The sequence below is a fragment of the Orussus abietinus genome, unplaced genomic scaffold (assembly GCF_000612105.2).
Source record: "Orussus abietinus isolate OABI.00-Male unplaced genomic scaffold, Oabi_2.0 scaffold86, whole genome shotgun sequence".
Lineage (NCBI taxonomy): Eukaryota > Metazoa > Arthropoda > Insecta > Hymenoptera > Orussidae > Orussus > Orussus abietinus.
Window position 1 is genome coordinate 400,232 of NW_019394257.1, and position 26,556 is coordinate 426,787.

The window sequence follows — 26,556 nt, forward strand, 5'->3', positions numbered from 1 at the left end:
GGAGGACGTCTGAGATGTAGAAATTAGTTCTCGATTTGAAATCGATCAATCGATCGGTGGGGGTGAGAGGGATCTGGGATAACCTAGAAATGGTATGACTCCTAATGATGTTTTCAATTAAGGAATTATTTATTAAGAGAAGATATTTTTTACTGCGACCTCGGAGGCTGGATTCGATGCTGATCTTTCTTGGGGGAGACTTTATCGCCGATTATTCCGAGCGAGGTGGTAATTATACCTGAGGTCTAATTACCAGGTCGGATGTGAAATCTGGGAACGAAGGGGGGGGATTTTCTCGTGGCAGTCAAAGGACGCAAAGAAGACGCACAGCTGACCTGGTTGTCGTAGGTCGTGGCTTGGAAGAGGTCGTGGGATGGAAGAGGTCGCGATGATCGAGGGGCCCTCGTTTGAGGGAAGGTAATCCGCGGGGAAGACTAGGTCATGGCTCTGAGGAAAAATGGGATAAATGACGGGGAAGAATTACCAGAGGTTGGTGACAATGTGACGAACTGGAGAAAATCCGTCCATCATTGAAGGATAGATCATGGTTCCGAAAGAAACGAAGAATCATCGGATACTCATCGGCGGAACAATCGGGGGATGTTTCCCCACCCCTTAGGGGATGTTCCATGTCATTTCAACATGTCGAGCTCGATGACGTTTCTGAGGCAGAACCGACATATCGGGGTCTCGGTTGCGAATTACGGACACCCCTGCTAGATCCTTTTCCGAGGCCGATAAAAGGGGTGGTTTCCACCCCCCTGGTCCTGGACGTCGATCCCCCTCGCGACGTCGACGTCACGCGGCGTCCTTGGGGACGTCTCTCGGTGATTCTTATGCGGGGCGTCGCGACGTCCCCGTCGCGGAAAAAGGGGTGACGCGTCGAAGCGACGTCGCGCTCCCTCGGGGTGCGCGAGGGATGATTTTGGCAGAGAATCTCTACCGAGGATATTGTTGTCCCTGATATTAGGTAGATTGTTATCAAACGCGTTATCACTCTCTTGGAAATCGTCGCACCCCCAGAGGGTGGAGGGGGTGGCGTCGGAGGGGTGCGCGAGGGATGATTTTGGCAGAGAATCTCTAGCGAGGATATTGTTGTCCCTGATATTAGGCAGATTGTTATCAGACGCGTTATCACTCTCTTGGAAATCGTCGCACCCCCAGAGGGTGGAGGGGGTGGCGTCGGATGTTAACTCGGAAAAGCTCGCTCGCGCGTTTCTCCCGTACATGACGTCGCTCCGAGAATCTCCGGGCGTAAACCGAACCATTGTTTCCCCGTCACGGTCCGCCCGCCGGGCGTTTTTTTTTCCGCCCGGTCGGACGCGCGAGCCGAATTCGCCGATATGCCCACTGATAAAACCGCGATTAAAAAACCGACCGCCGATTAACGCGGGTTCCGGGTTTCCGGTCGACTCGACAGCTCGATCGATTCTTATCGGAGCTCTTTTCAACGAAGATCGATCGACTCCACGAGGAGTAAACGCGCTTATCAGTGATGTTGAACAGTCCCCTCGCTCGTTCAACTACCGATCGTCTCGATCGAAATTGAATCGATTAATTATCCATATATCGATACCGATACGTGATAAGGGCTCTTCACGATTTTCTACTTCCAATTCCTTATAATCTCGATCGCGCGTTATCAGTTCCCCGTTAGATCATTTTAATCTCCGATTCGGAAGCTGCGAGTACTCTCAAAGGAACGAGATGCAGTACTGATAATGTCCTCGCGTGATAAGGAACCTCGCCGCGGGATTTTGCGCCCTGCATTCTTATCACCTCGGTTGCGGCTATCGGTTCCTTTAATTCCTGCACAACCGGCGACAAAGGATGCGAGGAATCCCCAGAAAGTAACCGGAGATAAGCAATCGATAGCAGCCTTGCGCGATAAGGGACGCGGTCGCGGTCTCGCGCGAAAGTCGCGCTTTCTCTGGACGGGTTATCAGTGAAAGTGCCCGGGCGATACCCCGGACTATTCAGGCACCAGGGTTTGGAATTACGTGAAAACGCTCCACCCTCCACCCTCCGCCCCCACTTTCGATTAAACGCCGTTCGATATATTGATATCGAGCCGGTCAGCGATGCGAGCCAATCGCCTCTACACTTCCATTGCCGATCGAACCCCGACACGATTAATTTTGCAATCAATTCCGCCCCCCCGAAATTATCACACTTCCGGGTCATCCTTGACTTTTCCCCGTCTCCCGAACTAACATATAGAAGTCCTCAACACGTGGTGATAACCCCATTTAATTCCTAATTAATACTCAATCCTCCAGAAAATTTCAGAATTATCGTATATACCCAGGTGACATAACCCTTTGCACCCCCGGTTATTGAGAAATCGAGTCACCCCCGACAAAGGGGTGCAAAGGGTTGAAAATGGCCCCGAGCAACGGAATAAAAGTGGATTCCTAATTAAAATCGTCACCTAAACAGTGTATATAAAATTAATCATCAGGAGAGACGGTAAGGGTTAACCACCCCCTTAATGTTTCCCCGAAGCACAGGTGCAACGGGGTGCAGATTCCCCAAGGAATCCCGGGATCTGTAACGATCACAGGTGAGTAACCCCGTGCAGAAGGTCCCAGGCTTACTTGTGGCTGGTCAGAGGGTAGCACCCCCCTCGAAGGTGCAGCTATCACCGGTGATAAGGATAATCAGTCCGGCACTTGGGTCACAATCCGGGCAACTAAATTCGGAGAGGTCGGGCACAAAGGGGTGGCTTCAAAAAACGGGGTAAACTCGGCAGTGCGACATTTCCGAGGTGTGATAACAGAACTGGAACTCCTCAGAAGTGGGTCCGGTAACCGTGATAAGGCCGCGAGCAGCGAGGGGCGCGACTCGCAGCTGCAGCTGCAACTGCAACTGCGACGGCACCGGCCCGCGCTGCACCCTCGTGCGACTCGGCCATCTCTGTCGCGCAGCTGCGCCGGAGATATCGCGGTCCTTATCAGTCGCGTGGCTCCCTCTCTCTCACTAACCACCCCGGGGGGGTCGAGGGAGAAGGAGGGGGGCAGAGCGGCGGCGCGCGGAACCTACCCTACCGGGGGTGCGAGTTCGACTGACGGTCGACGCCCGTCGCGCCGGCGACCCCCCTATATCTGGAGGGGGTGGCGCCCCCTCCACTATCCACATCCACGTTTTACATCTCCGGTCCATCTTTCCCCGCGAAAACCACCCTCGACCCTGATCAATGAGCCAGCCCTCGAGAAAAGTGGAACCTCCACGATTAGAATGGGATTTCCCGAATTTTCCCGGGGTTTCCATTGTTTTATTCGCGAGGGGGATTTGATATGTGGGGGGAGGGGTGATAGGGAAGGGTGTTTTTCTCGGAGGGAGGGGTGGGTGGGCTTATCTTGAGTGATTTGAGATCGGTGGATTGTGGAACTCGGCGGAAATGGGGACTCGTGGGGGGGGCTGGCTGGGGGTTTCTCAGGCTCTTTGTCCCTCTCTTTGAGGTTCTTTGTCTCTCTCGAGTGCCCATCCCCTGGATTCCATCCCTTAGTCCTGTGCCACAGGCTCGCGCCGGCGCCGACCAGCTTCCCGGCTTCCGGCCAGAGGCGTCCCGACGCCTCGGACGGCGCGCACTCGCCCGGTAATGCAGACTTCGTGTTATCGACCTACGAGATAATGGGGCGGAAGGTAATTCTTGAGTCAAGGTCGCGGACTGTAATGGCAGAGAGAATGCTGCGTAGATTAGGGGGGTGAGGTCTATCTCTTTCTTTTGGCCGATGACTTCACGGCGACGCTCGAGTCACCGGTGGTTTTCCCTCGGTTATTCTTACTGGGGATACTTTTTTCTTCATGTTTTCCCTATCTTCTTCTCTCTTTCACTCCCGGGGAGTCCCGTGGTCCCCTCTACGTCGTCTTTCATCTCGGTGTTTCAGGGCCGAGCACGTGGCGCGGCTCTCCGTCCTCGTTCGATACCCTCCGACCTCTCTCTCGCACTCACGCGGTCCCCTATATAGCGGTCTTCGTCCACCCCGCTCTGTCGTCACGGAGTCTGCCCTTTCCGTTACTCCTATGCGCTATGTATAGCGTCCTCTCTTTTTTCCCGCGTTTAGGCCTGTCTCTATCTCTCCTCGGTACTACCGCCGCATTTTCTCTTCCTTCCTCTATTGCGTATCTTCCTCCCGCAATCGACTGGGAATTCTCTCTTTCTCTCTTCCATACTCTGCGGGAGTGTCATCTCTCTCTCCTTCTCACTCTCTAACGCTACCGCCTCGCTTTCTCTCTCTCTCCCCTTCTCTCTCGTATACCTGTTCGACTCTGTAGTTCCCTCTTTCTTTCTCTACCTCACCCAATACTCCCCTCTTCTCTCTCTCGCCCGTCACCTGGCGACTCTCGCTTTGTCTCTCTCCCTCTCCCACTACGCCCGTATCTCCCTCTCTCCTTCTCTCGCCCCGCGCTGTTACGACCGGCGGCCATGCTGAATCTCCCGCTCGCCTTCAGTGTTGAAGCAACTTCGTCGAAGGAAGGAACGCCGCGTGACTCAAGGTACATTTCCTCGGCTTGCTTTCCCCGATTTCGCCCGAAAACAATGTCAAGTGTCGTCGGGGGCCTCTCGGCACCGTCTGACGCCAAAATTCCAGGAATTGGACCCGTCAGATCCGGCTAATTCCTGGAAATCGCGCCTTCTCCGCGTCGTCTCGAGTCGCGATTACTGCGCAGCCGCGAGATCGCGCAATTTCGCGGCTCCTTCCACCTGCTCGATCAGTTTTCCCAGAAAATTCAATTTTCCACGTGTCGCCTCGACCTCGAATTCCAGGAATTTTTTTTCAATGACTCTCGTGTATTCGTTCAAGGTCCCGCGTAATTATCGCGGATTTCACTCCTAGAGGATTTTTCTAAAGGACTCTCGGACAAGTCCTCGTCGAAGGAGGCCTCGAAGAATATTGCGACACAGGAAGTAGCCGACCTTGCGAAACTTGCGTGGAATTGCACTCGTCGAGTCAGTTACTGATGATTCAGCTTCGCCTTACTTCCCATCCGCGAAAACAGCGTCATTAAATTGTCCCCTATTTTTTAAGCGCCATTTTCATGACATTTTCCCCTCTCACCCTCTCCAGTAAATTGTGCGTAATTCTCTCCTCCTCTCTTTCTACCTCTCACCTCTACCCTCCTGTTATTTTTAATTCCAGAAAAATAATGACGACGGCGCACTGCGGCGCCGCGGCGCTGCTACTTATCGTCTGCCTGGCCGGCGCTACTCCGTATTCCAGTAAGTAGATAAAAAGGAAAAGAAAAGAAAAAGAAAATACGAAAAATATTATTTCCACCCGCTATTTACTCTAAGTCGGTCCAGAGTCGAAGATAAAAGTCAAGGAGGACCAGACTTACTCTCCGACCTGATAAGAGTAATCATCACAACCTTCGTCTTAGTTTTCTACGCAGTGGAAGTGACGAGAGGAAGAATTCCGGGAATCTCCATGAAATTTGCGTACATATCAAGGAATCGGTCGCATTCGTAAACCGCACCGCGTTATCACAAGTCGGGAGGTTATCGCTGATAACGATGACCGCGCCGGCGAATTTCTCATCAGCTCCGGGACAACAGGGTGGAAAATAATGTTCAATAATGTTCCCCATTTAGCGTAGTCAATTTCAAACAAGCCTTAGGCGAGTAATTTGGCGCGAATTGCGCGCTATCATGCGATGATTAACATTGGGGGGGGGGGGAGGAAACACGTCATCGCGTGGAAAAACGTTCTCAATACTCGGCAATTTCCCATCTCGTGTAATGGAAATTGGCTGACATTGTTAAAAGGCGCGTTTTATAATTTTACAACATTTTTGTTGTTATTTTCTAGAACTATTTACTATTCATATTTCTTTGGTTCGGTGACACCATTTTTTTTTTTTCTTTTCCTCAGTGTACAAAGCTATTTAGAAATTCCCGGTGAGGGTATGTTAATTTAATTTCCAGGGATAAAGTTTATATTAATGTTGCAAGGTATTTTAATGGTGATATGAGATGATAACGCGGCTGGGGAAAAAAAATGGTCCAGGGTCCCGGATGCTGATCGCGCGCGACGTTTTCCGGGATACGTCGGTTGTAATTACTCCCTTACGATCAATTAGCCCCGCGCAATTCCATTAATCATCAGCCGAGGCCGGCTTGTTAAAAGGAGTTAACCAGGGTGGAGGCGCTTCGAGACGGAGGCGCTCCCTCCGCGTCGGCGTCGCGACGCCACGTGGAATTAACGCAAATGGATTGTCCCGGTCCCGAGGAGATGGCCGAGTAATGAGACATGTCGCGAGTGTAGGTGGAGGTAATCTCCAGGGAGGTACACCTCCTACATTACGGACAGGAAAAGGTTGACCTGGTCCTTAAAATCCGAAGTAAAAAGTAAAATGAAACGAAGAAACATTTTAATTCAAATAATAATTACTCCACTGAGAATCAATTGGCCGCAACGTTGATTAGGAGTAATGGCAATTCATTTCAGCCAAGTAAGTTTCTTCGGTACCATTGAAAGAAATATTTCTTCGGTTCGGACATTTCATTTTTTATCTCGGTGCAATTTTTCTTGAATTTCTTCCGCGATAATTTTTACCCTTTTGACCCATTTCGACATATGGGCGAAATTCGCCTGACCGTGCAGGCAATATTGGACCAAACGTCGGGCGCCTTTAGGCGCTGTTAGTAGCCAAATGGTTATTTATTTTCGACGAAGTAATCAGAACAGTAGTTGAGAGAGCGGGGTCATATCGAATCATTGATTTCGTCTCGTTGAGCGCAATTGACGACTCGTCTTGCGTCGCAATTTCGAGTAATGGCCAGGACGAGTGGTTTGTACACCGGGGATGGGGTACTCTCGTAAGATACACTTACTCGGGCCAATTGGACCAGGACTCTGACGTCTCGTTGTCTTTTCAGAGTATGGGAGGTCCTGCAAGGACATTGGCTGTCTCAGCAACGAGGTTTGCATAATGGCGGAGGACCCCTGCACATTGTACTCTCAGAACCAGTGCGGACGTTATCCTACCTGCAAGAAGATGTCCCAAGCCGGAGGTGATGACCCTCTATCAATATCCACCACCTGTAATGATAATCAATTATGAATTAAAATTAATTTCCATTTTTTAGCGCTCAGCTGCACGACGATGATCTGTCCCAGCGGGCAGTACTGCAAGACTGAGGACGGAAAGCCGACTTGCGTAAACCAAGTACCCAATTCAGGTGAGTACTTGGTACCTCTTCCTCCTGAATTAGTGACGGAGGTGTCTCACTCCCGTAGACACAGATAGAGGGGAAGATATGGGATGGATACGGAACGGTGCTGGACCCTGTGATAACGATAAGCCGGTTGCATGATAGTGGGACCTCTGGACGGCCTTTGGTATCGATCCCGTATTTTCCGAGGCTAATTACTCAGTCTCTCTCCCTCGGTGGTACATCCAGGCACTGCTGCATGACTGGTGACGTCTTGGGAACCCTGCTTTGCATACCTATCCGATCGGTATTAATTGTCCCCACTATCCAGAATCTTGACGGTCCTCTATGCACCTGATAACAAGTTCCTCAAGTCCAGGAAGAATGTTTGCACATATCCTAGAGCACTATTAGATGCATGGGAATCGGGGGGAGGGGGGAATTCCCACCTGGCACTATCTCGGTTATCACGGTTATCACCGATGGCCAGGGATGCGGCGATCATCACCGAACGCAGGTCCAGTCAGCCCGTCCATGATAAATAAATAAATTGTTTGATGAAAAATGAAACTTCATGAGTGTCAGGACCTACTTTAGGGCCTCCATACTCTCGTGGTAAAATCTGAAACTAATTGGCACACAAAATTCGGGGGATGTATATATGTAGGCTGACTCTTTCATATCACCTTAAGAGGATGAAAAATGGTCCATGGCTCATGGACGGGTCGGAAGGTGGAGTAGGGTAGAGATTAGATCATGGAACGGGTAATGTGACCGCATCCCTGGAGGTTGCACCACCTGGCGGCACACTTGGAGTGAACCTGGACCCACCCTCGACGTGTTCCAGGGTACGAATCCGCAGGCGTGTCGATCGTAAACGGGCAGCGGGTGGACGAGGGTCCTAAGGAGCATCAGGGGTCGCGAGACCCCTACGCGAATGCAAACGCACCCCCCGCAGAGCCAAGTTACCCGGTGAACTCGGGGACGAACCTGGGCTACCCGCCGTACCCCTCTTCGGGGAACAACAACGGGTACCCACCATACCCGGTTAATCAGACCCCTAACCGGAGCTCATCGGGGGGCACGAACCTGGGCTATCCACCATACCCGACGCAAAACAGGATGCCGGTTCCAGGTCAGGCCAACTACCCTGGCCAGCCTTATCCTGGCCAGTCGTACCCGGTCTATCCTGGCCACCAGGGGTACCCCCAGCCCCCCGGGTACCCCCAACAGTATCCAGGAAGCGGACAGCGATACCCTGCCGGACAGTACTATCCTGGATATCCTGGGGATCCTTCCCAGAGTCGAGGGATGTACAACACCGTTGGTGGGTACCGCAGAAGCGCCGCCACGAGCGGCGTCGCCTGGTCGTCGGTGATCCTGCTGGCCCTCCTGGTCCTGGCCGGGTGTGGATAAGACCTGGTGTTCCTGGGTCTCGTTCCCCACCTGGATGGGGCTCCGTTGGCCGGAACGACTCCTGGACGCGTCCAAAGACTGGAGGCGAGGGGTTGGGCAGACTCGAGATCACGGGTTGTGCCAGTGGGTTATCCCGGATGCCGTCCTCGTTCCTGTGGCTCTCTCCCAGGGTTGTTCCTGGAGATATCCTAGTCTAGACCATTACCACGAATGCCGTCCTCACCGATGTGGCTCTCTCCAGGGGTTGTCCTTGGGGGGCTTAGTCTTGTTAAGGACCAGATATCAGTCTTCTGATAGTTGCACGTACAGAATATCTCGGGTCACACCTAATCATGAGAAGGGATGAGCAGGAGTCTTGGCAGGAACTGTCTGGATGCACTCTCGCTGGCGAAATACTATATTCTTGGATGAGACGTTGCCTTGTAACTCGAAGACCTTACATCTAAGAGTCTAGGTCGCGACCTATTCCCGGGTAATTTATGCACGAACGGCGGGGACCGTACCGAGTTTCTCGCGTTGCACGTGGGGTCCTTTGCTTTGAGCTCCTTCTTCGGGGTTTCGTTCTGTATTTATCCATAGTCTCCCCTATCGGCAGAAATTCGAAGTATCGGGAGTAGTTGCGTGGTGTCCTTTATCTCGCGGTCCGTGGGGTGCGATGAGCCTTGGCGTGCCAGGACGTTTTCAGTCATCTAGGAAGATGTCCTTCGATGGTCTGGAGTCCTAGTTCGATTCGAGGACGAGGCGAAAGTGAGAGAAATGTTTCAGTCTCACCGTCGAACCCCGGGAACAGACATCGGGAGATAGGACGACCTACGCCGCCGACGCCGCCTCCGAGGACCTCTTCTATGGGTCGCAACACTGGGTACTCTGGTTCTAGAAACACCATCGGTAACAATTCCATCTGGTCCAGGCTCTTCGGGGGCGGGGGCAGGTCTAGGGGGGTGGATGATAAACGCCCTATCACCAGAAGAGAACCCAGCTCGGGAGGATCCAACTACTACGACACCCACACTACTGTGGACAATCGAGGGAATCGAGTCTGGACTTTTTCCGGCTAGAAGCGGTACCGGCAGTGTACCAAGGGTGTCAAGATCATCATCGGGATCAAATACCAACTGCGTCAACTGTGTCAACTGCGTCAACTGCGTCAACTGCACTAACTGCCGTAACTGTCGTAACTGTCGTAGCTGTACCAACTGTAACGACTGTGACAGCTGTACTAGCTGCACAAGCTGTAACGGCTGCACCGGGTGTACCAGTTCTACCAGCTGCACCAGGTGTTCCGGCTGCACCAACTGTACCAACTGCACCGAGTGTTCCAACTGTACCAACTGTACCAGCTGTACACGCTGTTCCAACCGTACCAACTTAACCAACAATACCTGTACCAATGATGTCAACGATAGCCCCTCAGGTTTCAGAACATCATATTGGACATCGTATTCATGAACAACCGGAGCTGGCAAGGGTCTTCCGGATACATCCGTGTATATGGTCTTCGAACTCCCTCCGTAAATACTCCTCTTCTAATCCAGTGTTCTGCTTTAATTTCATTTGTTAACGTTTAACCATCGCGAGAAGCTCGGACGCGCCATTTACTGATGAGACTTGACATGCCTTCGAGCATGACCACTGTACTAGGGTTTAAGGTTTAAGAGCGTCCAATAAAGGCTAATCTTATCAACGAGAACTGCTGGAGTCATCCTTGAGGACCTTGGTGGGATATCTTCCAGGTGGGTGGGTTTATCGTCCTTGAAAATCTCATTTAGGCTGGACTCCTCTCTAGACTGGTTTGTACTAACACTCCGTTCGACTACTAACTAGGCTATCAGGCTATTAGGCTATCAGGCTTTCTTGGCAGCGATGATTGCGTTATCCGATGGACTCGCGGACAGGAAGGTCCGACGAGATCCAGCTCTTCGCTTCGAGGAATGATCGGGCTATCAGAGTTGGGCTCTGCATGCCAGGTTGGCTCCTATGATCACCGGGAGGTCGATCACGGATCACTGACGGCTCCTCGGGGCCAGTCTACGACCTGTTCGCAGAGTACGTCGACGTCGAGAACAGGATCCTCCGCAAACGGCAGAGCGAGCCGGAGGGAATCGTGGTCACAGGGACTTTGGAGACGTCGAAGAAGTCCGATTATCCTGCGGGATCGGGGTACCCATCCAGCGGAAGCTCGTCTTCTGGATACCCCAAGTCGTCAGGGTATCCTGCTGGTGGGAGCTCGTCTTCTGGCTACCCCAAGTCGTCAGGGTATCCTGCGGGATCGGGATACCCCAGTAGCTCGCGCTCCTCGTCTGGATATCCTGGAAGTGGATCTTCTGGCTATCCTGGCTATCCCTCGACGGAGGCCAGCGCGAAGAAGGCTTCGGCCAGCTCTGTGAACTCTGGGTACCCTGGCTCTGGGTCATCGGGTTATCCTGGTTCTGGATCGTCGGGCTATCCTGGTTCTGGATCATCGGGCTATCCTGGGTCGAAGTCATCTGGCTATCCTGGTTCTGGATCGTCAGGCTATCCCAGTTCAGGATCATCGGGCTATCCAGGATATCCCAGTAACGAGCCTGCCATGAGTCGAAGCAGCGCATCGAGGACCAATGCTGGGTATCCGAGTCAGGGACAACCTGCTCCCGGTAATTATCCAAACCAATATGGATACCAGGGATACCAGAATCCTGGATATGGTCAGTACCCAGGGAACTATCCTCCACCTCCTCAAGGTGGATATCCTCCTGCCGGTGGGTACTACAATCCCAATTACCCCGGGTATCAGAACCCGAATGTCCCTCCGCCCACCAAGAAGCCCAGTATCAGCGACCAGCTGACCAGCTTCGCCAGGAACCTTGCCCAGCAGGTCATTACGCAAACTGTCCTGGACAGGGTAACGGGTAAGTCCAAGAACTAGTCCTCGGGATAACGCCATGTCGTATAGATTCATTGTCGTACCTTAGAGGTGAAAATAAAAATCCTTGAATGCGCTGGGAGGAATCCGGAGACCGATGCAGGATGTCAAATCTCCTCTCCCAATTAGCCAATGAATTATTATAGAACAATTATTATATCCATAAAACATTTGTTTAGTTGGTATATGTCCACGGATCCGTTTCCTTTAGAACCTTACTGTATGTTAATTAATGTTAATTGTACCTGCTTCCTCAAAAATTTCCTTCTCACGTTTTGTGGCCCTTTATAACGTCCGACGTGTTATTCTTGTTTTATTTGTCTCCATACAGGCATACAGGGTTTTGTGGTTTTTGTGAGGAGTTCTTCACTTTTTCAGCCGGTTCTCCGGCTGCCCAGAGTTGTAACAGGTGGCAAGTGCATTAGCCGTCTGCATCCTCCACCAGAGGGCAGCACACGATGCGATCGCGCGACCCTGCCCGTGAGCAATCTCCCAACTCATCTCTGTTTCACATTCGTGTTATCGACGAAATTCAGTCGGAAAGGAAGAGAGCGACCGTCTCATCCGAAGATGGGCTGGATTTAGCCAAGAGACGTTATCGACGCGATTTATAATAGACGCAGCGCGTCTGCATTACCGACAAGGCTACTAGGCTTCTACATTTCCGGCAAGGAGCCGCGGTTTGCGGAAATGAAAGATAGGCGTCTCTGGGCGGGGAAAGGCGTCGCAGGGCTGGTTATTAAGGCGCAATTCTTTAAATATTGATTGGAAGTAGGTTGGAGGAGATGTGGAAGTGTGCGCGGCGGGAGGAGGCTGGATGGTGAGAGAGATGCGAGATGAGAGGAGGCGGCCCGAAGGGGAGCGCGTCTATTATATATGATGGGCGCGGCCGTCTCTATGGATTTTTTCCCCCATTATAAATGCAGGCCATTTTGCCTCTAAATCTTTAATTATCCGACCTCCAGCGGTCGTTCGAAGTGTTTCGCCGGCCGGCGACGCCGACTCTATTTTGGCGTCTGTTTCGGGGGTTAAATCCGTCTGATCTTCAAAATATTCACGGATCCGTAATTTACGGCTTATCGCGGGCTCGAATCGGAGGGAAAGGCCACGGTTCCGGGCTCGTTTTTACCCGGATGCGGCGGATTCTGTTGGGAGGTTTCTTCTCGCCGGAGGCGCCATGTTTTCCTTCGGGCGCGCGGAATGTCCCCGGGTTTTGTTTTGCCTTCGGCCACCCTCTCGGCCGTCTCTCCCCAGACTCGCATCCCCTTTTCGGCGACTCGGAAACCCCTATGGATTTTTTTCTTTTTTCACCATCCCGTGGGCACCCCTGGAACACTCGGGACCCTGCCGGTGGGTCGCGCCCCTGGACGTGCCGCTTAAAAAATTCAACCCCCAATTTGTTGCCCGCCGACGTTTAATTGCGATACCCACCTCGGTCTCTCGGCAACTTCTCTGACAGTCGACGTGGATGGGGACATTGAGAAAAACTACTATTTCATTATCGTAGCAAAATGTGTGATCTCGATTTTAAATATTTTTAAAATGTTTATAATGTATTCGGCACATAATATTCAGAAGATACTTACATTAAAATGAAACGAATCGTTTTGTATATCCGTTAGAAAAATATTATGAAACACATGGAGGTAATATTATACAGTATCCTAAAGTAAACGTTTTGCTAATATTTTATACTATCGATGTTATACTTGCGATATATATTTTCTATACATTTAACAAATATCGATAATACCGATAGTAGGGGTGGTTTCACTTCGCCTTAATGGTGATTTATCCTAGACGTGCATTTCACATCCACCGGTATAAACAATAAACGATGGACATAACGTCGCCGATAAGCTGTTAAATATTTACAAAATTTACAATATCTATTAAAAATATAGAAAATAAAATAAACGGAAAATCCACCAGTGCAGAATTTCCAAGCAGAAGCCCTTTAGCTCTCTCGGAGAGCGATTTCCTATATTCCTTTTTCTTTTTTTTTTTCTTCCACCGCCAATTTTCGGGTGTGCAAACAGAGCGCAAACACGACATTGTTCCGCCGAGGCGGGGTGCGCACGCGCCTGCGCGATACAGGGGTGGCAACCCCTTCCGGGCGCTGCGCCCCTTTCTCGCCCGGGATTTAAATATGCTAAGGGAGTTTTTTTCTCTTCTCTCTTTTCCCTTCCGCCGGGAGCCGCTTCTCCTCTCCCCCTAAACTACCCCGAAACTACCCCCTCGGTCTGTCGCGCCCACATAATTACCGGGTGGCGCGGCTCGCGAGAGGAAGGAAAAAACGTAAGAAAAAACCGCCACGGAATACCCGCAACGAAAACCGAACGCGCCCTGGAAGAAAAAAAAAACAACGAGGGACGATATCCCAATTAAAGGGCCGCCACCCCTTAAACGGACCACCCGGGGATGAAGGGCGACGAAAGGGTGGCGCCTCCTAAACCGACGTGCAGCTTATCGGCCACGTTATCTCCATCGTTTACTATTTATACCGACGGATGTAAAATAAAGCACGTCTAGAATAAATCACTATTAAGCGCTGATCCCTTTTTCTTTTTATATTATTTCTGGCTAGAGTCGGTAGGGAAATTGAGGTTAGGGTTGCGAGATGGAGCAGAGGTACGTCTTCACTCTGTGTCCCTCTTCCGTCCATACGTGGAGGGTGGGATTTCGAGGTTAGGTCGGACAGTGGTTTAGATGTCGTACCGTGAAGTGGCGGTGGGTTTAGATAAGGGAAATTCTCTCAGGAAATTTCCTGGGGCTCTCCTTCGTACTCTGTGTTTTGGGATGTGGGGTCCTTCGGGGTGCGTATTCCGGGAATTATTTTTTTTTCTCCCGAGAATCAATCGTCCGGTTCCAGGAATCGATCCCCCGTGACTCCTGGAAACCGCCGGTTTTCGGGACACTGTTTTCTTTTTTTGCGGAATAACGGCTAGGGGGACGAAAAAATGGGGAACATCTGTCGAGGTCCTCGATGCCGATCGAACGGCTCGGGGTGTGTTTAGGTTAGGTTGGATATCCGAGGCTCTCCCCGTGAGACACGTCCTTCCAAGTGTTCCCTCTCGCTCTCTCTTCGAGAGAACCCATTGAAAATCATGGTCATAATGGCGCCGATATCCCATCGGCCTCTGCGAGGGTGAAAGAAAAAGTCTATTAGTTCCGGATCGAGGGGAGAGGTGGCGCAGCGATCGAAACTCCGGCAAATTCTCGGACGACCGAATTTTGGTGGCAGCCTGCTTTCCTAAATCCAAAACGCTATGCAGTTCCATCGAGCCTAACCAGGGTTGGGTAAGTACGATATGTCATGTAATATGGTTTTTTACGTGGATATTACAACGTATAATCTCTTTCTAGTTTGCTATGTGAGCGCAAAGTACATTACGCCATTCTATTTCTAAATATGTGATTATTCATCCGGAGAGAAATTTCATATTAAACAGGGGTTAAATCGAAAGGATTTAAAACACAAGCGCCGGATTAATTATTAATTATGAATTTTTTAACATGTTTATATGTGCATTATGCATCATGTTATTCCATTGTTGTGTAACATAGGGTAGGAACTCCGATGGCAAAGATTCCTTGAAAATGATCACCAAGAGCAAGTCGCCTCCACTCTGAGAATTTTTTAACACATTTCTCGAAAAGGCAGGATTTTCGGGAGAAAAAAAAAACGACTCCAGATTTTCGGGATTATTCCCTCGGCTCCTTTGTGAGGGAAGCGCATTACGCGTGTGCACCTCGGAGGCAAGTGCCGGAAGTGATGCACCCGGTGACCGGTCCCACAATGGTCATCTCACTGGGGATGAAGTTGTAATCCCGCGGGAGGATTCCCGAAAGAGGAGAGGAAAAAAAGAAAAACCAGCCGGGAAAATAAAGGCGATCGAGGAACGCGGAAAATCGGTAATCCGCCGGCGGACAGAAGTAACGAGAGTTTGATGGCGGAGAAAAAGAGGGGTACCCGGGAGAAAAAAGAGAGGCCTTCCCGAAAAACCACCCCACACCGTTCCCGGGGGGTGCGGCTCGTGAGAATAAAAAACCGTGGGGCACGCTTCCCCCCCCCTGAGAACAGGAGTGATGGCTACGAGCTGGGATGAGGATGGAAAAAAAAACGGATCCAAAGACTCCACCTGGTCAGGATGCATCAACATCCGAGACGAAATAAATAAATAAATAAATTTTGGGTGAAAAATCAAATTTCAGGAGTTTCGGGACCTAGTTTAGGGCGTCCCTGTTCCCGTGGGGAAATTTCAAACGAATCGGTACACCCCATTCGGGGAACACTTTCCCCAGCGATTTCACTTATCAGATGACTCTTTCTTATCGTCTTAAGAGCTTCCATGCTAATCACGGTTTGGGTAATCGGTGATAGGAGGTGTGTAGATGTCCCGAAAGGAATCGGGGATCGGTTTTTAGCTTCGCTTTGAGGAAACGGTGGACTCCTGAGGGATGCTGCGTGTTGGTCCAGAGCGCGAGCTACGCGAACCCCTCGCAGCAGCTAGGTGGAGCCGACCCCCTTCGGTTTTTTACACAGGGGCTCCTCGCCGAGGGGGCAACTTTTTTACCCACAGGGGGCCCCACGCGCTCGGGGTGGGTCCCCTTTTTTTTTATACGCTCTCCGCAGCATCTGTACCCCTCGTGGGGTCTCGAAAAGCGAAATTTTTCAGTCAGCCAGTCACTCACCTGGCCCACTCGCGCGCGGTTCCAACTATTTCCTTGTCTCCGAATTTCCACAGTGCGAAGTTTGTTCGAATTTGTTAAATTTCTCCCGAAATCGAATTGAAAATTGAAACGGGGTGAGGAGCGCGATCTTCAACTATTTCCTCGTCTTCGAATTTCTTCAGTGCGAAGATTACTCGAATTAAACATTGAAACAGTGCGAGAAGCCGCAATATAAAGTGACGAAGTGCCAGAGAGTGCATTGTTAGTTAAAGGAGATCCATATTGTTTGTTCTTGCCGAAGGATCCAGCAGGAAAGGGGGGGTGGAAAGTCGAAACTCCTAGCGAGTGGTCCAACGGAGTGAAGATCCCTTCCACGCCTTATCAGCGATTAAAAGAACGGGACTCCACCTCAAGAACGCGGCCAAGAGAAGAAACGAGAAAAAAAAAACGAAAAAGAAAAGAAAAACCACCCCCGATGAAGCAAGTGGCTGGTTTGTCGCCATATTTAACCGGCCTCCCTTCAGGGGTGGTTTTCGGCTTTCCAGCCTCGACTCGTCCTTCCCCCGGGATAACGAAGCCGGGACGTCTCGGGGCTAATTTTCGCCGATTTTTCAAAACCCGGGGAAGTCTCCTCCCCGCCTTTTGCCCTCCACCCTGGGCGAGACTCGCCGTCGAGCTTGGCCGAGAGAAAAGAAAAATAATCCCTTATATACGGCGCCCGGGTGTAATGGAGGGTATTTCGCGCTGCAAAACACCCGAGTCGCCCTCTTCCTCCATTCTCCTTCTTTCTTCTTTCCCTGCCCCCCTCCACCCCGCGGCGGAACCGCCAACCCTCGTCGCCCTTCGTCGCCGCGGAAAATAATATCTATCTTGCGAGGGAAAGGGATGGAACGCCGGCCCTCCTCCCAGGAGATAAACAGAAAGGGAGATAAAGAGGAGCCGAGAGAGACAGAGAGGTGGGATAAGTGATAGTGCCCTTTGTTCGCGGCTGATAGGCACCCTCCTCGGGTCTGTACCCAGCATCCTCGCGGATTCTACGGAGTCGATAAGCTTCGCGAGTGACATTCTCAAGAAGAAGAGGAAGAAGAATGAGAGAAAGAGGAAGACAAGGAAGAATCCTTCCACGTCCGGAAACCGGGCTAGAAATTAATTCTCCAGGACACCGGAGGTCGATTCGTCCCGGGAGACATGAAGGATTCGAGAGAGGAGTCCTCCTCCTCCCCTTCAGGGGGGGGGGGCACCGTGGGGCAATTATCCTTCCGAGGGTTTCCTTGCGATTTTGCATTCGGAGGTCTCCTTCGCTCCCTCTGATTCTTCCATTCGATTCTCCCTGGAATTACAGACAGAGAAAGAGACGCGGGGGGAGGGGACGGACGAAGGGAGAGAGAGAAGAAACAGGAGAAAGGGACAGAAGCTAAGAACCAGGAGAAAGAGAGAAAGAGAGAGACGCCAGAGAAGGATACACTTCGCAGCGGCGACGCCGGAGTGTAAGCGGGCTCCATTTTGTCCTGGGGGTCCTTAGACAGGCGCACACCCCTCCCCCCTCCACCCTGGGGGGGGGCACACACATAGGCACCCTCGGGCACACATATGCACCGCCGGCGCAAGGGAAGGGACGCCGAGAAAGAGAGGAGAGAGAGAGAAGGAGTGTGTGGGACCGCGGAGGCGCGCAGGCGCCGCTCGCGAGATATTGATAAAAATACGCGAGGGCCCACCCCCCGCCCCCCCGCCGCCTCCCACCCCCCCAGGATGTTCTTACGTCGAGGATCGCCGCACACCCACCCCCTTATTACGCGACATTAACATAATTATTAATACTTTCGGGCGACCCCCTCGGTGGAATTTCATTTCGACAGGGGGGGTTTAAGGGTGGGGACATTGGGAAGGGGGTTGGGGGGGAGGCTAACGCGTCGGGGCCCTATTAATTTCCCGGGCCGTTCCCTTTAATTCACGCCGGTTTTCCGAGTTATCGGAGTTTTCACTCGGGAAGGGCCACCTCCTCCCCCCCCCTGCCCTTCCTCCCTCCCGGAAGTGTCGCCGAGGGGAGTGCGCGTTAAATTTATCGATCATAATGAAGGTGAGGGCGGCCGGGAGGGACGGGGGGGGCGAACGCCCCCGTCCCCACGACTCTCTTTCCCCGCAATCAAAGGGCGTATCCCGGGTTTGGGAAGATTTTTAAGGTTTAAAGGGTCTCTCGGGGTCGCTCGCCGAGCGGAAACAATCGTCGCTGCAATTAAAACCTTCTGCTCGAGGTGGTCTTCCTTGGGGGGGGGGGGTGGGACGGGGGCGGGGGCGCATCCCCCGCGCGAGCGAGGACCGCCGAACCGGCGGAAAGGAGAGACGGCGATCAAAGCGGATTATTTCATTAAAACGACCGATCGGCCGCTTCGGCCCGATCGAGTCACTCTCGGGGGTGATGCCCCCAACCCCTCCCCCTCGGATTAAGCCGACTCTTTAAGGACCCTTTGTTCTCCCTTCCGGCCGACGCGTCCGAAACTTTGTTTCCGGGGAAAGGCATGCCGTGCTTCGGATGCGTGCATTTCCCTGGAAACCCCGAAAATCGCCCCTCGCCCCACGACGACCCCCCCCCCCGGATCACTTGAACCACCGACATTCAGCATCCCTTTATTCCCAGATGCTAGGAAGTTCTCCAAGGAACGTCACCAAGGTAGGGAATTAGGCCTCCCCCCCCCCGCAGGACGAGGGTTACCTCGGGGGTATTTAAACCCCCGGCTCTTCTAGGATCTTTGGAGCGGGGGACGGGAGGGGGGGTGAGGCGTATCTTCAAGCAGTAATCCCGACTGAGATGGCACACATCGATATTAGTGTGGAGGGAGAAGGGGAGGGGGGCACCGAAAACCGCGATCAAGTAGGATTACTCCGGAGCAATATGCTCCCCGCGAAGGGGGGGGGGGGCGCGCGTCTCTCTGACGCTCTCTTCTTCCCCCCGTCGTTCTATTCGCTCTCAGCCCTTATCTCAGTCCGAGCCCCCGTTATCTGGGAAAGCGGGCCGAAATGAGAGCTCAGCGTGTGTATCGGCGCGGGGGATGCGACTAAACGCTGACCAATGGGTCGGGGGCTATCTTCCTCGGGATCTCCGAGCCACCACCCCCCCGGGGGTCGGGGGCGATCGCCCCGAGAACGGCCTCTTCTCTCCTGGCGCGTATGTTTCTTTTTTTCTCCTTTTCTTTTCTTTCGCGCAACGAGGCCCGACTCCGTCGGTGGGGTAGGGTCGGGCCGACTTTCGCGGGGTCTTTTCGAGTGTGTTTTCGGGGGCAACCCCCCCAGCACCATCCTCCCCCCCCCGAATCCGAAATTCCGATTCCCAGGTCGCGAGGCGCGGCTTCCCGGGCGCCGGAGGAGCCCGCGCAATACATAAACCTTGTCGAAGGTAGTTACATAGTCAGAGCCCCGGAGGTACAAGCATAATATTCCCGAGGCGTACCGAGGAAGTAGGTGCCGGGCGTAGGAGGGCGGACCGGAGGGGGAGGGAGGGAGCCGGGAAAAAAAAAAGAAAAACCGCGAGGAACGGGGAAAGGGGAAGGAAAAAAGGAACACGGGNGGGCTTGCGCGGGGTAAAAGTCCGCGAGCCATTTTTCCCCATATAATTATAAGAGAGGGACTGGGCGTCGCCATGGCGACCACACCACCCCCAACCCCATCGCCCCCCGCCCGTTTACTTATATGCCGGGGGACACGCCGAGGGTGAGGGTGTGGGTGCGCGTGTGGGTGGGCGACTCGCCGAGAGCATGCGTGTGTCCCTTACGTGGGGCGGGGGGGGGGGCGGAAGACGGGGTAGCGGAGGACCAGGGGGGGAGTGGAGGCGTCGCGGGGGCGAAATTAATGTATTTGTTCTGCGGCCACCCTCATATGGCCTTTCTTTCTCGCCCCGCTCCCTCCTCCTCCCCCGGTAAATCCCCCCTACCCCCTCCCCCTCCTCTTTCTTCCCGTCCTTACTTGGATGGAACGGCCGCGGGGGTAGCTGCCTCCCCGGGACCTGGAACTCGCCTTGGGCTTGGGATTCACCGGGACCGGGGTAATTAATTATTGCGCTGATTAACTCCTGGTGGATCCTTGGAGGGGGGGGGGGGGGGGGGGTGGTGGTATAATTAACCAGTTGATAGTGGGGCTTAAGGCGCGACGATTCGGGGGTGCGCGGGGTATGGCGGCTTAACCGGGCCCGGTGGGTTCGCTGCACTTGTCCGACGGCACTTGGCTTGACCGGTACACTCGAATTGACAAGTAGGGATGCATCCTCACCTGGGGGGTCCCCGGCCTATCTTGCCGGGACACGGCCGGGATAATTAACAATTTCACATCGATCGACGCCAAACGAAGGATCACCCGGGACGGTTTGCCCTAAATTAACAAGTAGTCGCGTCCTCAGCTAAGGTCGCTCCTCCACCCTTCACCTTTCCCGCCCCCCCCCTCACTTGCGGAGATGCAGCTGGGTCGCACATGCGAAATTTAAGATGGGGGGGTGGGTGGGGGGGGGGAAGGGGCGCTCGCTCTCGCGCCAGGGAGATTCCGGTGAATAATTGAGCCGCGTAATTTATCGGGAGGAATGCCGCCCTCGCTTTCCCGGGGTCCTTCTCCCCCCACTCGTCCCCCTTGGGGGAGGGGTGGGGAGGAGGAGGGGGGGGGCGGTGGAAATTGAATTTCGATCGAACACGCCAGGAGCGTAGAACGGCGAGGTGGTCCTTGGGAGCGGGGAAAGGTGAGGGGGAGGACACGGGGGTCGAGGGAGATGAGGNCGAAACATGGGACAGGGGGGGCAGCACTTCCGGTGATTAAAGCGAAGCCGGGAATTAGAGTGAAAGAAGAGCCACCCCCGCTCCCTCCCCCGTCCTCATTCTCTCATCCCTCCGGCTCTCTCTTCCTCCCCCTGCCCCCGCCCTCCCCCCGTGTCCTATGATGTCCCGCACGTAGGACGCGGTGCCGGGCGTCTATGGGTCGATCCTGCCCCTCCGGCCCCGGGGACGGGGGCATCTCTCCCCCCCTTCGCCCCTTCACACCCCCCAAGGCTCGGCCAGGCCGTGGGGCTCCTTGCCCCCACGGCCCTCGGAGAGATGATTGTAGTTTAAAATTTCTCGCACGGTCCGCCTCGGAAACTACGGCGACGACGTCGGCCTCCCCCCCCGGCCCGATCTCACCCCACCCCCCCTGACCGTGCTGACGAATTATTTTCCAAAGTTTCGAATTAGAGTTCGAGCAACGCCGTCCCGGAGGATCTCGCCGGGATCATCCCCTGATCGATCCGGGAAGAGTCGAGGGGGGCGGAGGGGGTGAGGTGGGGCGGGGGGATGTATTCGTATCGGCTCGGTTTGTCCGTTCATTTTTCCATTAATATACGGCGCCCGGGATCCGACTGCCTCCTGCAGTCCCGCCAGCGGCGATCCAACATGGCGGAATTCCGCCGCGGGTTTTAATCTCGCCCACCCACCACCCACCGGGGGGTGGACGTCGCCGCTCGCGGAGCGCGTCCTCGCGAGGACCGGACCGACGGATGGGGATGTGATCCTCGGTTGAGGAAAGAATTCCCGTGTATACTTTCATCGGGGGTAATATTGACGGGTCTCTTGTGGTAGCCCTGCGGGAAGAATTAGAACGTAACGTTACAGTTGATTCAAGTGAAAATGAAATAGTGCAATGAATGTAGAATGTCGCGGGCATGTATACATGTGCCTGATTTGTAATTCCTCCATTTTACGGTTTTCTCTCTAAGTGAAAGTTCGGTTGGGTGGTTGGTCAAAGTGTATGCAAATTTCTATGGATCCTCTTCTCGGTGGTATTCGGGGTGTCCTGGGGTGGAGGGACGCGTGAGAGATGGAAAATGGCGGATCCGCCATGTTAATTAATTATGGGAGAGAGACGCTTCGACCGGGCGGACGAATGTCCGTATAGTTGTGTTCGCGGGGGTTTCCGTCCTTTTCTAGAGTGGTCGGTGGCCGTCTCGCTCGCGCATTTCCATCCCCTTTGTCGGTCTCTCTCTTTCTCTCTCTCTCTCTCCTTCCCGTCCGCCCGCTGTGGGGGGGAATTTCCTCCGCGGCCGGCCGGGGGGCGGAATGGATTTTATGCCCAGGGCCGAGATATATGGCGGCCGCTACGCCCGGGCAGAAATAATATTAATATCGGAAAGGAAAGGAGGGAAAGTCTCGCAGGGGGCCCGCCGCGCGCTTCGGGGATATACACCGAGCGCGGCCATGATAATAATAAACGCCCGCCCAGCCGCCATTCCCGGCCGGGTATAAATACGCGCGCGCGGGCCCCGCCGCCTCAGTGTCCGCCGCGCCGCGCACGGACGCACACCGGTAGATTAGCCCGCGCGTTATTACCCCCCTACCACGGGGGGGGGGCCCCAGATATGGCGGCTTTTGTCGCCGGCTTCGCGGAGGCTTATGCGCCGGCCAGCCCGGAAACTGCGAGCCCCGGCCTTTGCAGATCCCGCGAAATACACCCGCGCCCCGGCGACGCCGATAAGGGGAAATGTACAACCTTAGGCCGGCCTTAATTCCGCAACCTTAAATGTCCCTCGCCCGATCATTCCGGCTCATTCGACGGTAAAACACGTGCTCACCGGCCCTTTAACTTTTGGTAAACCCCGATGATTTTCACTGATCGTCCCAAAGAAAGGAAAAAGAAAAAACCCAGATAAGGTCAACCCTTAATGTAATCACCTGGGGACGCTGCAAAGGATAGCTATTAAGTCCTCCTTCGATCGTCCTTAATTCCGAGTAAATCCCGACGTTACGTTGAACCTCCTTTTTCTTTTTTTTCCTAGAAAGCCACCCCACGACCAGGTTCATTCCCTCGACACCCCCGTTTACCCGCGCCCCCGCCCTAAATCGGGCCCGAAACGGCGGCTTTTGTCTCGGCGGCTCATAAGGCGCAGATCCGGACTTATCCTTCGCCCTAGCACACCCCCCGCGAAGAAATCATCCCCAAGGATTTTCCGCCCCCGACCTCGAAGGGACTCTCGCCCTTCTGGACGCGTTTCGTTTCATTATCATACCATTACTTTTTTTTTCCGCCATAAATCGCCTTTTTTCTCCGGGGGGGGGGGGGGCACCACCCCCCGGTGTCCACGCTTTATGCGTCCCACTTCTGCCATTAACGTCGGTCCCTGGACCCCGGGAGAGCCAACGTGGTCCTTCCCGTTCCGGACACGTCCCGGACGTTTATTAATGAACGGAGCTGTAATTCTTGCCCCCCACCTACCCCCCTCCGATTTTCCCCTAAAATAGAAAAATCCCCCAGGAAAATTCCCAAGTTAGGAAGGGACGTACGACCGCATTAGCGATACTTGCCGGGGCGCTCGTCCAGTCCTCGTCCAGCATCCCGAAACTTGGTCCAGATCCAGATCTCGCGACTCGAAATCTTGGGGGGTGCGGAGGGTGGGGAGTCAAAGATCTCCGTCGAGCCTCTGAAAGCCGTAAGTGCTCGAGCGATATCGATACGCCGCTCGAAAGGAATGACAAACACTCCATTGTTGCGGCCCCGACCGAGGTTAGATATTCCATCCGGGATTCGCAAACACGGGAGATCCTCCGAGTCGAATTCCGGGAGGCGCCGCCACCCCACCCACCGCCACCCCCCCGCGGGAAACTCCCCGATTTCGGATTTACACCTGCACCCCGGAACCATCGAGGGGGGGGAAATTAAAACCCGGCGTTAACTCACCCCCTTACTAGGGGAGGTGAATATTCGCGGAAAGGGGGTGGTATCCCCCCCTATTTCCCATCCAGGCGTCTCGGGGACGGGAACCTGAAGCGGTTGACCCGAAACATGGGACAGGGGGGGCAGCACTTCCGGTGATTAAAGCGAAGCCGGGAATTAGAGTGAAAGAAGAGCCACCCCCGCTCCCTCCCCCGTCCTCGGGGGGGGGGGGAGGTGAAGGAAGAGGTGGCAATCAATGAAATGGCGGCGAAAATAAATGAATGGAAATCGAGTCGGTCGGCCGGGCGACCGAGGAGCGAGTGGACCGCCGGCTTGAAATGCGAGGTTTGGGGGGTGGGTGGGTGGGTGGGGGGCATCTGTGATTGTAAAGAGGCCCCCCTCGCCACCCTCCCCCCGGGAGGGACGTGCAAGTATTTCGCCCAAATGAGCGCCTCGCTGCGATCCGAAGGCGGCCAATGGCTCGCCGGGTACGGCGGAAGTTTCCTGAGTAGTGGGGCCTGGGGGGGGGAGGGGGAGNGGGGTGGGTGGCGGCAGCGTGCGAGGGGCGGGAAGGGGGGGGGAGCTTATTTCGGAATCCTACACACGAGGTGGAGGTGGGAGAGAGAGACAGAGAGAGAAGAGAGGTGTCGCCGGAGGGTGGGGGGAACGGAGGCGTCCGAGTTAATTTCTGCCGCCCCCCTTGCGGCCCCCCTCCTCTGGGGATTGTTACGCCAGGATGCCCCCCCCCCCCCACGGGGGCATGTCGCGGGTAATGCCGAGGGAGTTCCCTAACGCCGCGCCTCGTTATGCTTATGAGGTGAGGCGGGGTGGGTGAGGGGTGGGTCAGGGGGGTTACCGGGGGTATTTCGCGAAACTAACGTAAATGGAGAACGGGGGGAACCTGGAGAACTTGGAGGCCTTGGAGAAGCTACGGGTCGCGGGTTACCTGGGTGACCTCGTGCCCAGGAACCTCCCCAGGTGGGGTAGAGGTTGGGTTGGCTCGGCCCGAGATATCGCCGTTCGGCAGAAGTCCCCGGGGTGTCCGCGCCGACTGATCTACGAGCCTTCCTCCCGTGTCCCGGGGGCTGACACGTATTAATAGAGAGCCACCGGCTCCGTAGCGCCGGGCCTCGGGGCCCCTTAACGAGCAGAAATGGCGACGGGTTAATCGGACGTCGTGAGCGACGTGAGCGCGGCCGGCACCCTAACGAGACGAGCGGTAACGACCGGCCGATCCGCGATACAGCCACCCCGGGCGAGCTGCCTAGGGACTTTTTCTCCCTAGGAGCCCCGAGCTCGGGACGCGGGCCGGCCACTCCTGACGCCGCGAGATGGCGACACCGACGCCCTTTCCTCGCTCACCCGGGCCCCACACTGTTATCGGATACGGTTGATAAAGGACGTCCGCGTATCAACGTGATCGGGGGAGGGTGGCGGGGGACCTGGCCGAATTATCGACAAAATTCTACCCCATATCGTCCGCGCACCTGTTCGCATCCCCTGGGCGCTACTGATAAGAGCGCCTCGCGGGGGGTGGCGGCCGTCGTCTTCTCGGGAAATTTCGGGGGGAACCGTCTCGGCCACTGCCACCGTATCGGAGATATCGAGTTAAGTTTCGTCTTAGCGAAAACTTGAGCCCTCCCCTAGTGGGGAGGGAAGGGGGTCGTAAAAGCGGACGGCGAAGGCGTCGTAAGTGCTTTTTGCCGGAAAATTATATGATAGCGGCCGAGGAGAGCTTTCTCCCCCCCCCCTCCGGCTTTCCCGGGTCCCGACATTGGATTAGAAAATATGATTAGCCTCGCACGCGGCTCGACAGCCCCCGGAGGGGGGTCCCACCCACCCACCCGCCCGCCCTCGGGATCTAACCTTCCTAAGGGAGGAGAGCCCCGACTGAGAGAGGAACCCCGGAAAAGGGAATATCTCTGCAAATGTCAGGCGGTAAAAAAAAGAAAATAATCCCCCTTTCCCCCTGGTCGCCTCCAAGGGGTGGACATCGATTTCCCGGGGAGGGTGGACCGAGGGGACCGAGGGTATCGAAATTAAAGCCGCTCACTTTTTGTCGCAAGAAAATGTGTATATATACACATATACGTATGTATGCGTGTGCGGGGGTGTTTCCCGCGACGAGACGCGATAGAATTCCCTCAGCCCTGAGGAAGGGGTTCGGGGGTGGCGGACTAAGGAAGAAATTTCGAGTCGATAAAAGAGCGAAGGCCGGATCCGAAACAAGGGCCGCTCTCGGGGGGTGGGAGGGAGGGAGAGGGGGGACAGGGTGCCGAAGAAGGTAGGCAACGCACGTCCCGCTCTCGTTTTGCTTTCATAAACCTTTCCTGCCACCCCCCGACTGCCGCCTCCCGGCCCCCTCGACCGCCGCCCCTACGACTGCCTCCCAGGGATCTCGCTCCACTTTTCGCAAGCTAGGAGAGAGTCCGCGGGGGTGAAGGGGTAGGAAAAGTCACAGGACGTCTCGAAATGGGGTGAACGAAGCCCCCCGGAACGCCTCCACCCCCCCTGGGGGGGCTGGGAAACCAGGGAATGGATTAATTCCCGGAAAGCAATTCGCGCCACGGAACGAAGACGTGGGGGAACTGGACCCTTCGGGATGGTTTTTTAGGGCTTGGGGTAAGTTTACCTGATGGGGGGTGGAGGAGGAGGACATGACCGTGTACAGGGAACGGGGCTCTAAGATGGAGCTGGGGACGGAGATGAGTATTTCCCAGAGGAGAGCCTCTCCGACTCCACTCATCAG

General features: G+C 54.4%; 2 protein-coding genes across 2 annotated transcripts; both read left to right on the forward strand.

Moving 5' to 3' along the window:
• The first annotated feature begins 4,219 nt into the window (after positions 1 to 4,219).
• On the forward strand, positions 4,220 to 11,687 carry LOC105695100 (prisilkin-39). The gene is made up of 5 exons (XM_012416392.2): positions 4,220 to 4,500; positions 5,145 to 5,224; positions 6,884 to 7,018; positions 7,094 to 7,186; positions 10,603 to 11,687. The coding sequence occupies exons 1-5, from the start codon at positions 4,430 to 4,432 to the stop codon at positions 11,478 to 11,480; spliced, it is 1,257 nt and encodes a 418-aa protein (XP_012271815.1). The 5' UTR covers positions 4,220 to 4,429; the 3' UTR covers positions 11,481 to 11,687.
• LOC105695102 (keratin-associated protein 5-2-like) lies at positions 8,575 to 10,265 on the forward strand. Its single transcript, XM_012416393.2, has one exon. It carries the CDS (start codon positions 9,521 to 9,523, stop codon positions 10,022 to 10,024), a length of 504 nt encoding a protein of 167 aa, XP_012271816.1. The 5' UTR covers positions 8,575 to 9,520; the 3' UTR covers positions 10,025 to 10,265.
• Positions 11,688 to 26,556: the final 14,869 nt, after the last annotated feature.

Excerpts from the sequence above, each read along its gene's own strand:
- LOC105695102 (XM_012416393.2), top strand. The coding sequence starts at position 9,521 with ATGATAAACGCCCTATCACCAGAAGAGAACCCAGCTCGGGAGGATCCA.
- LOC105695100 (XM_012416392.2), top strand. The coding sequence starts at position 4,430 with ATGCTGAATCTCCCGCTCGCCTTCAGTGTTGAAGCAACTTCGTCGAAG. Across the intron at positions 4,501-5,144 it reads GGAACGCCGCGTGACTCAAG|AAAAATAATGACGACGGCGC; the intron begins GTACATTTCCTC and ends TTTTAATTCCAG. Across the intron at positions 7,019-7,093 it reads GAAGATGTCCCAAGCCGGAG|CGCTCAGCTGCACGACGATG; the intron begins GTGATGACCCTC and ends TCCATTTTTTAG.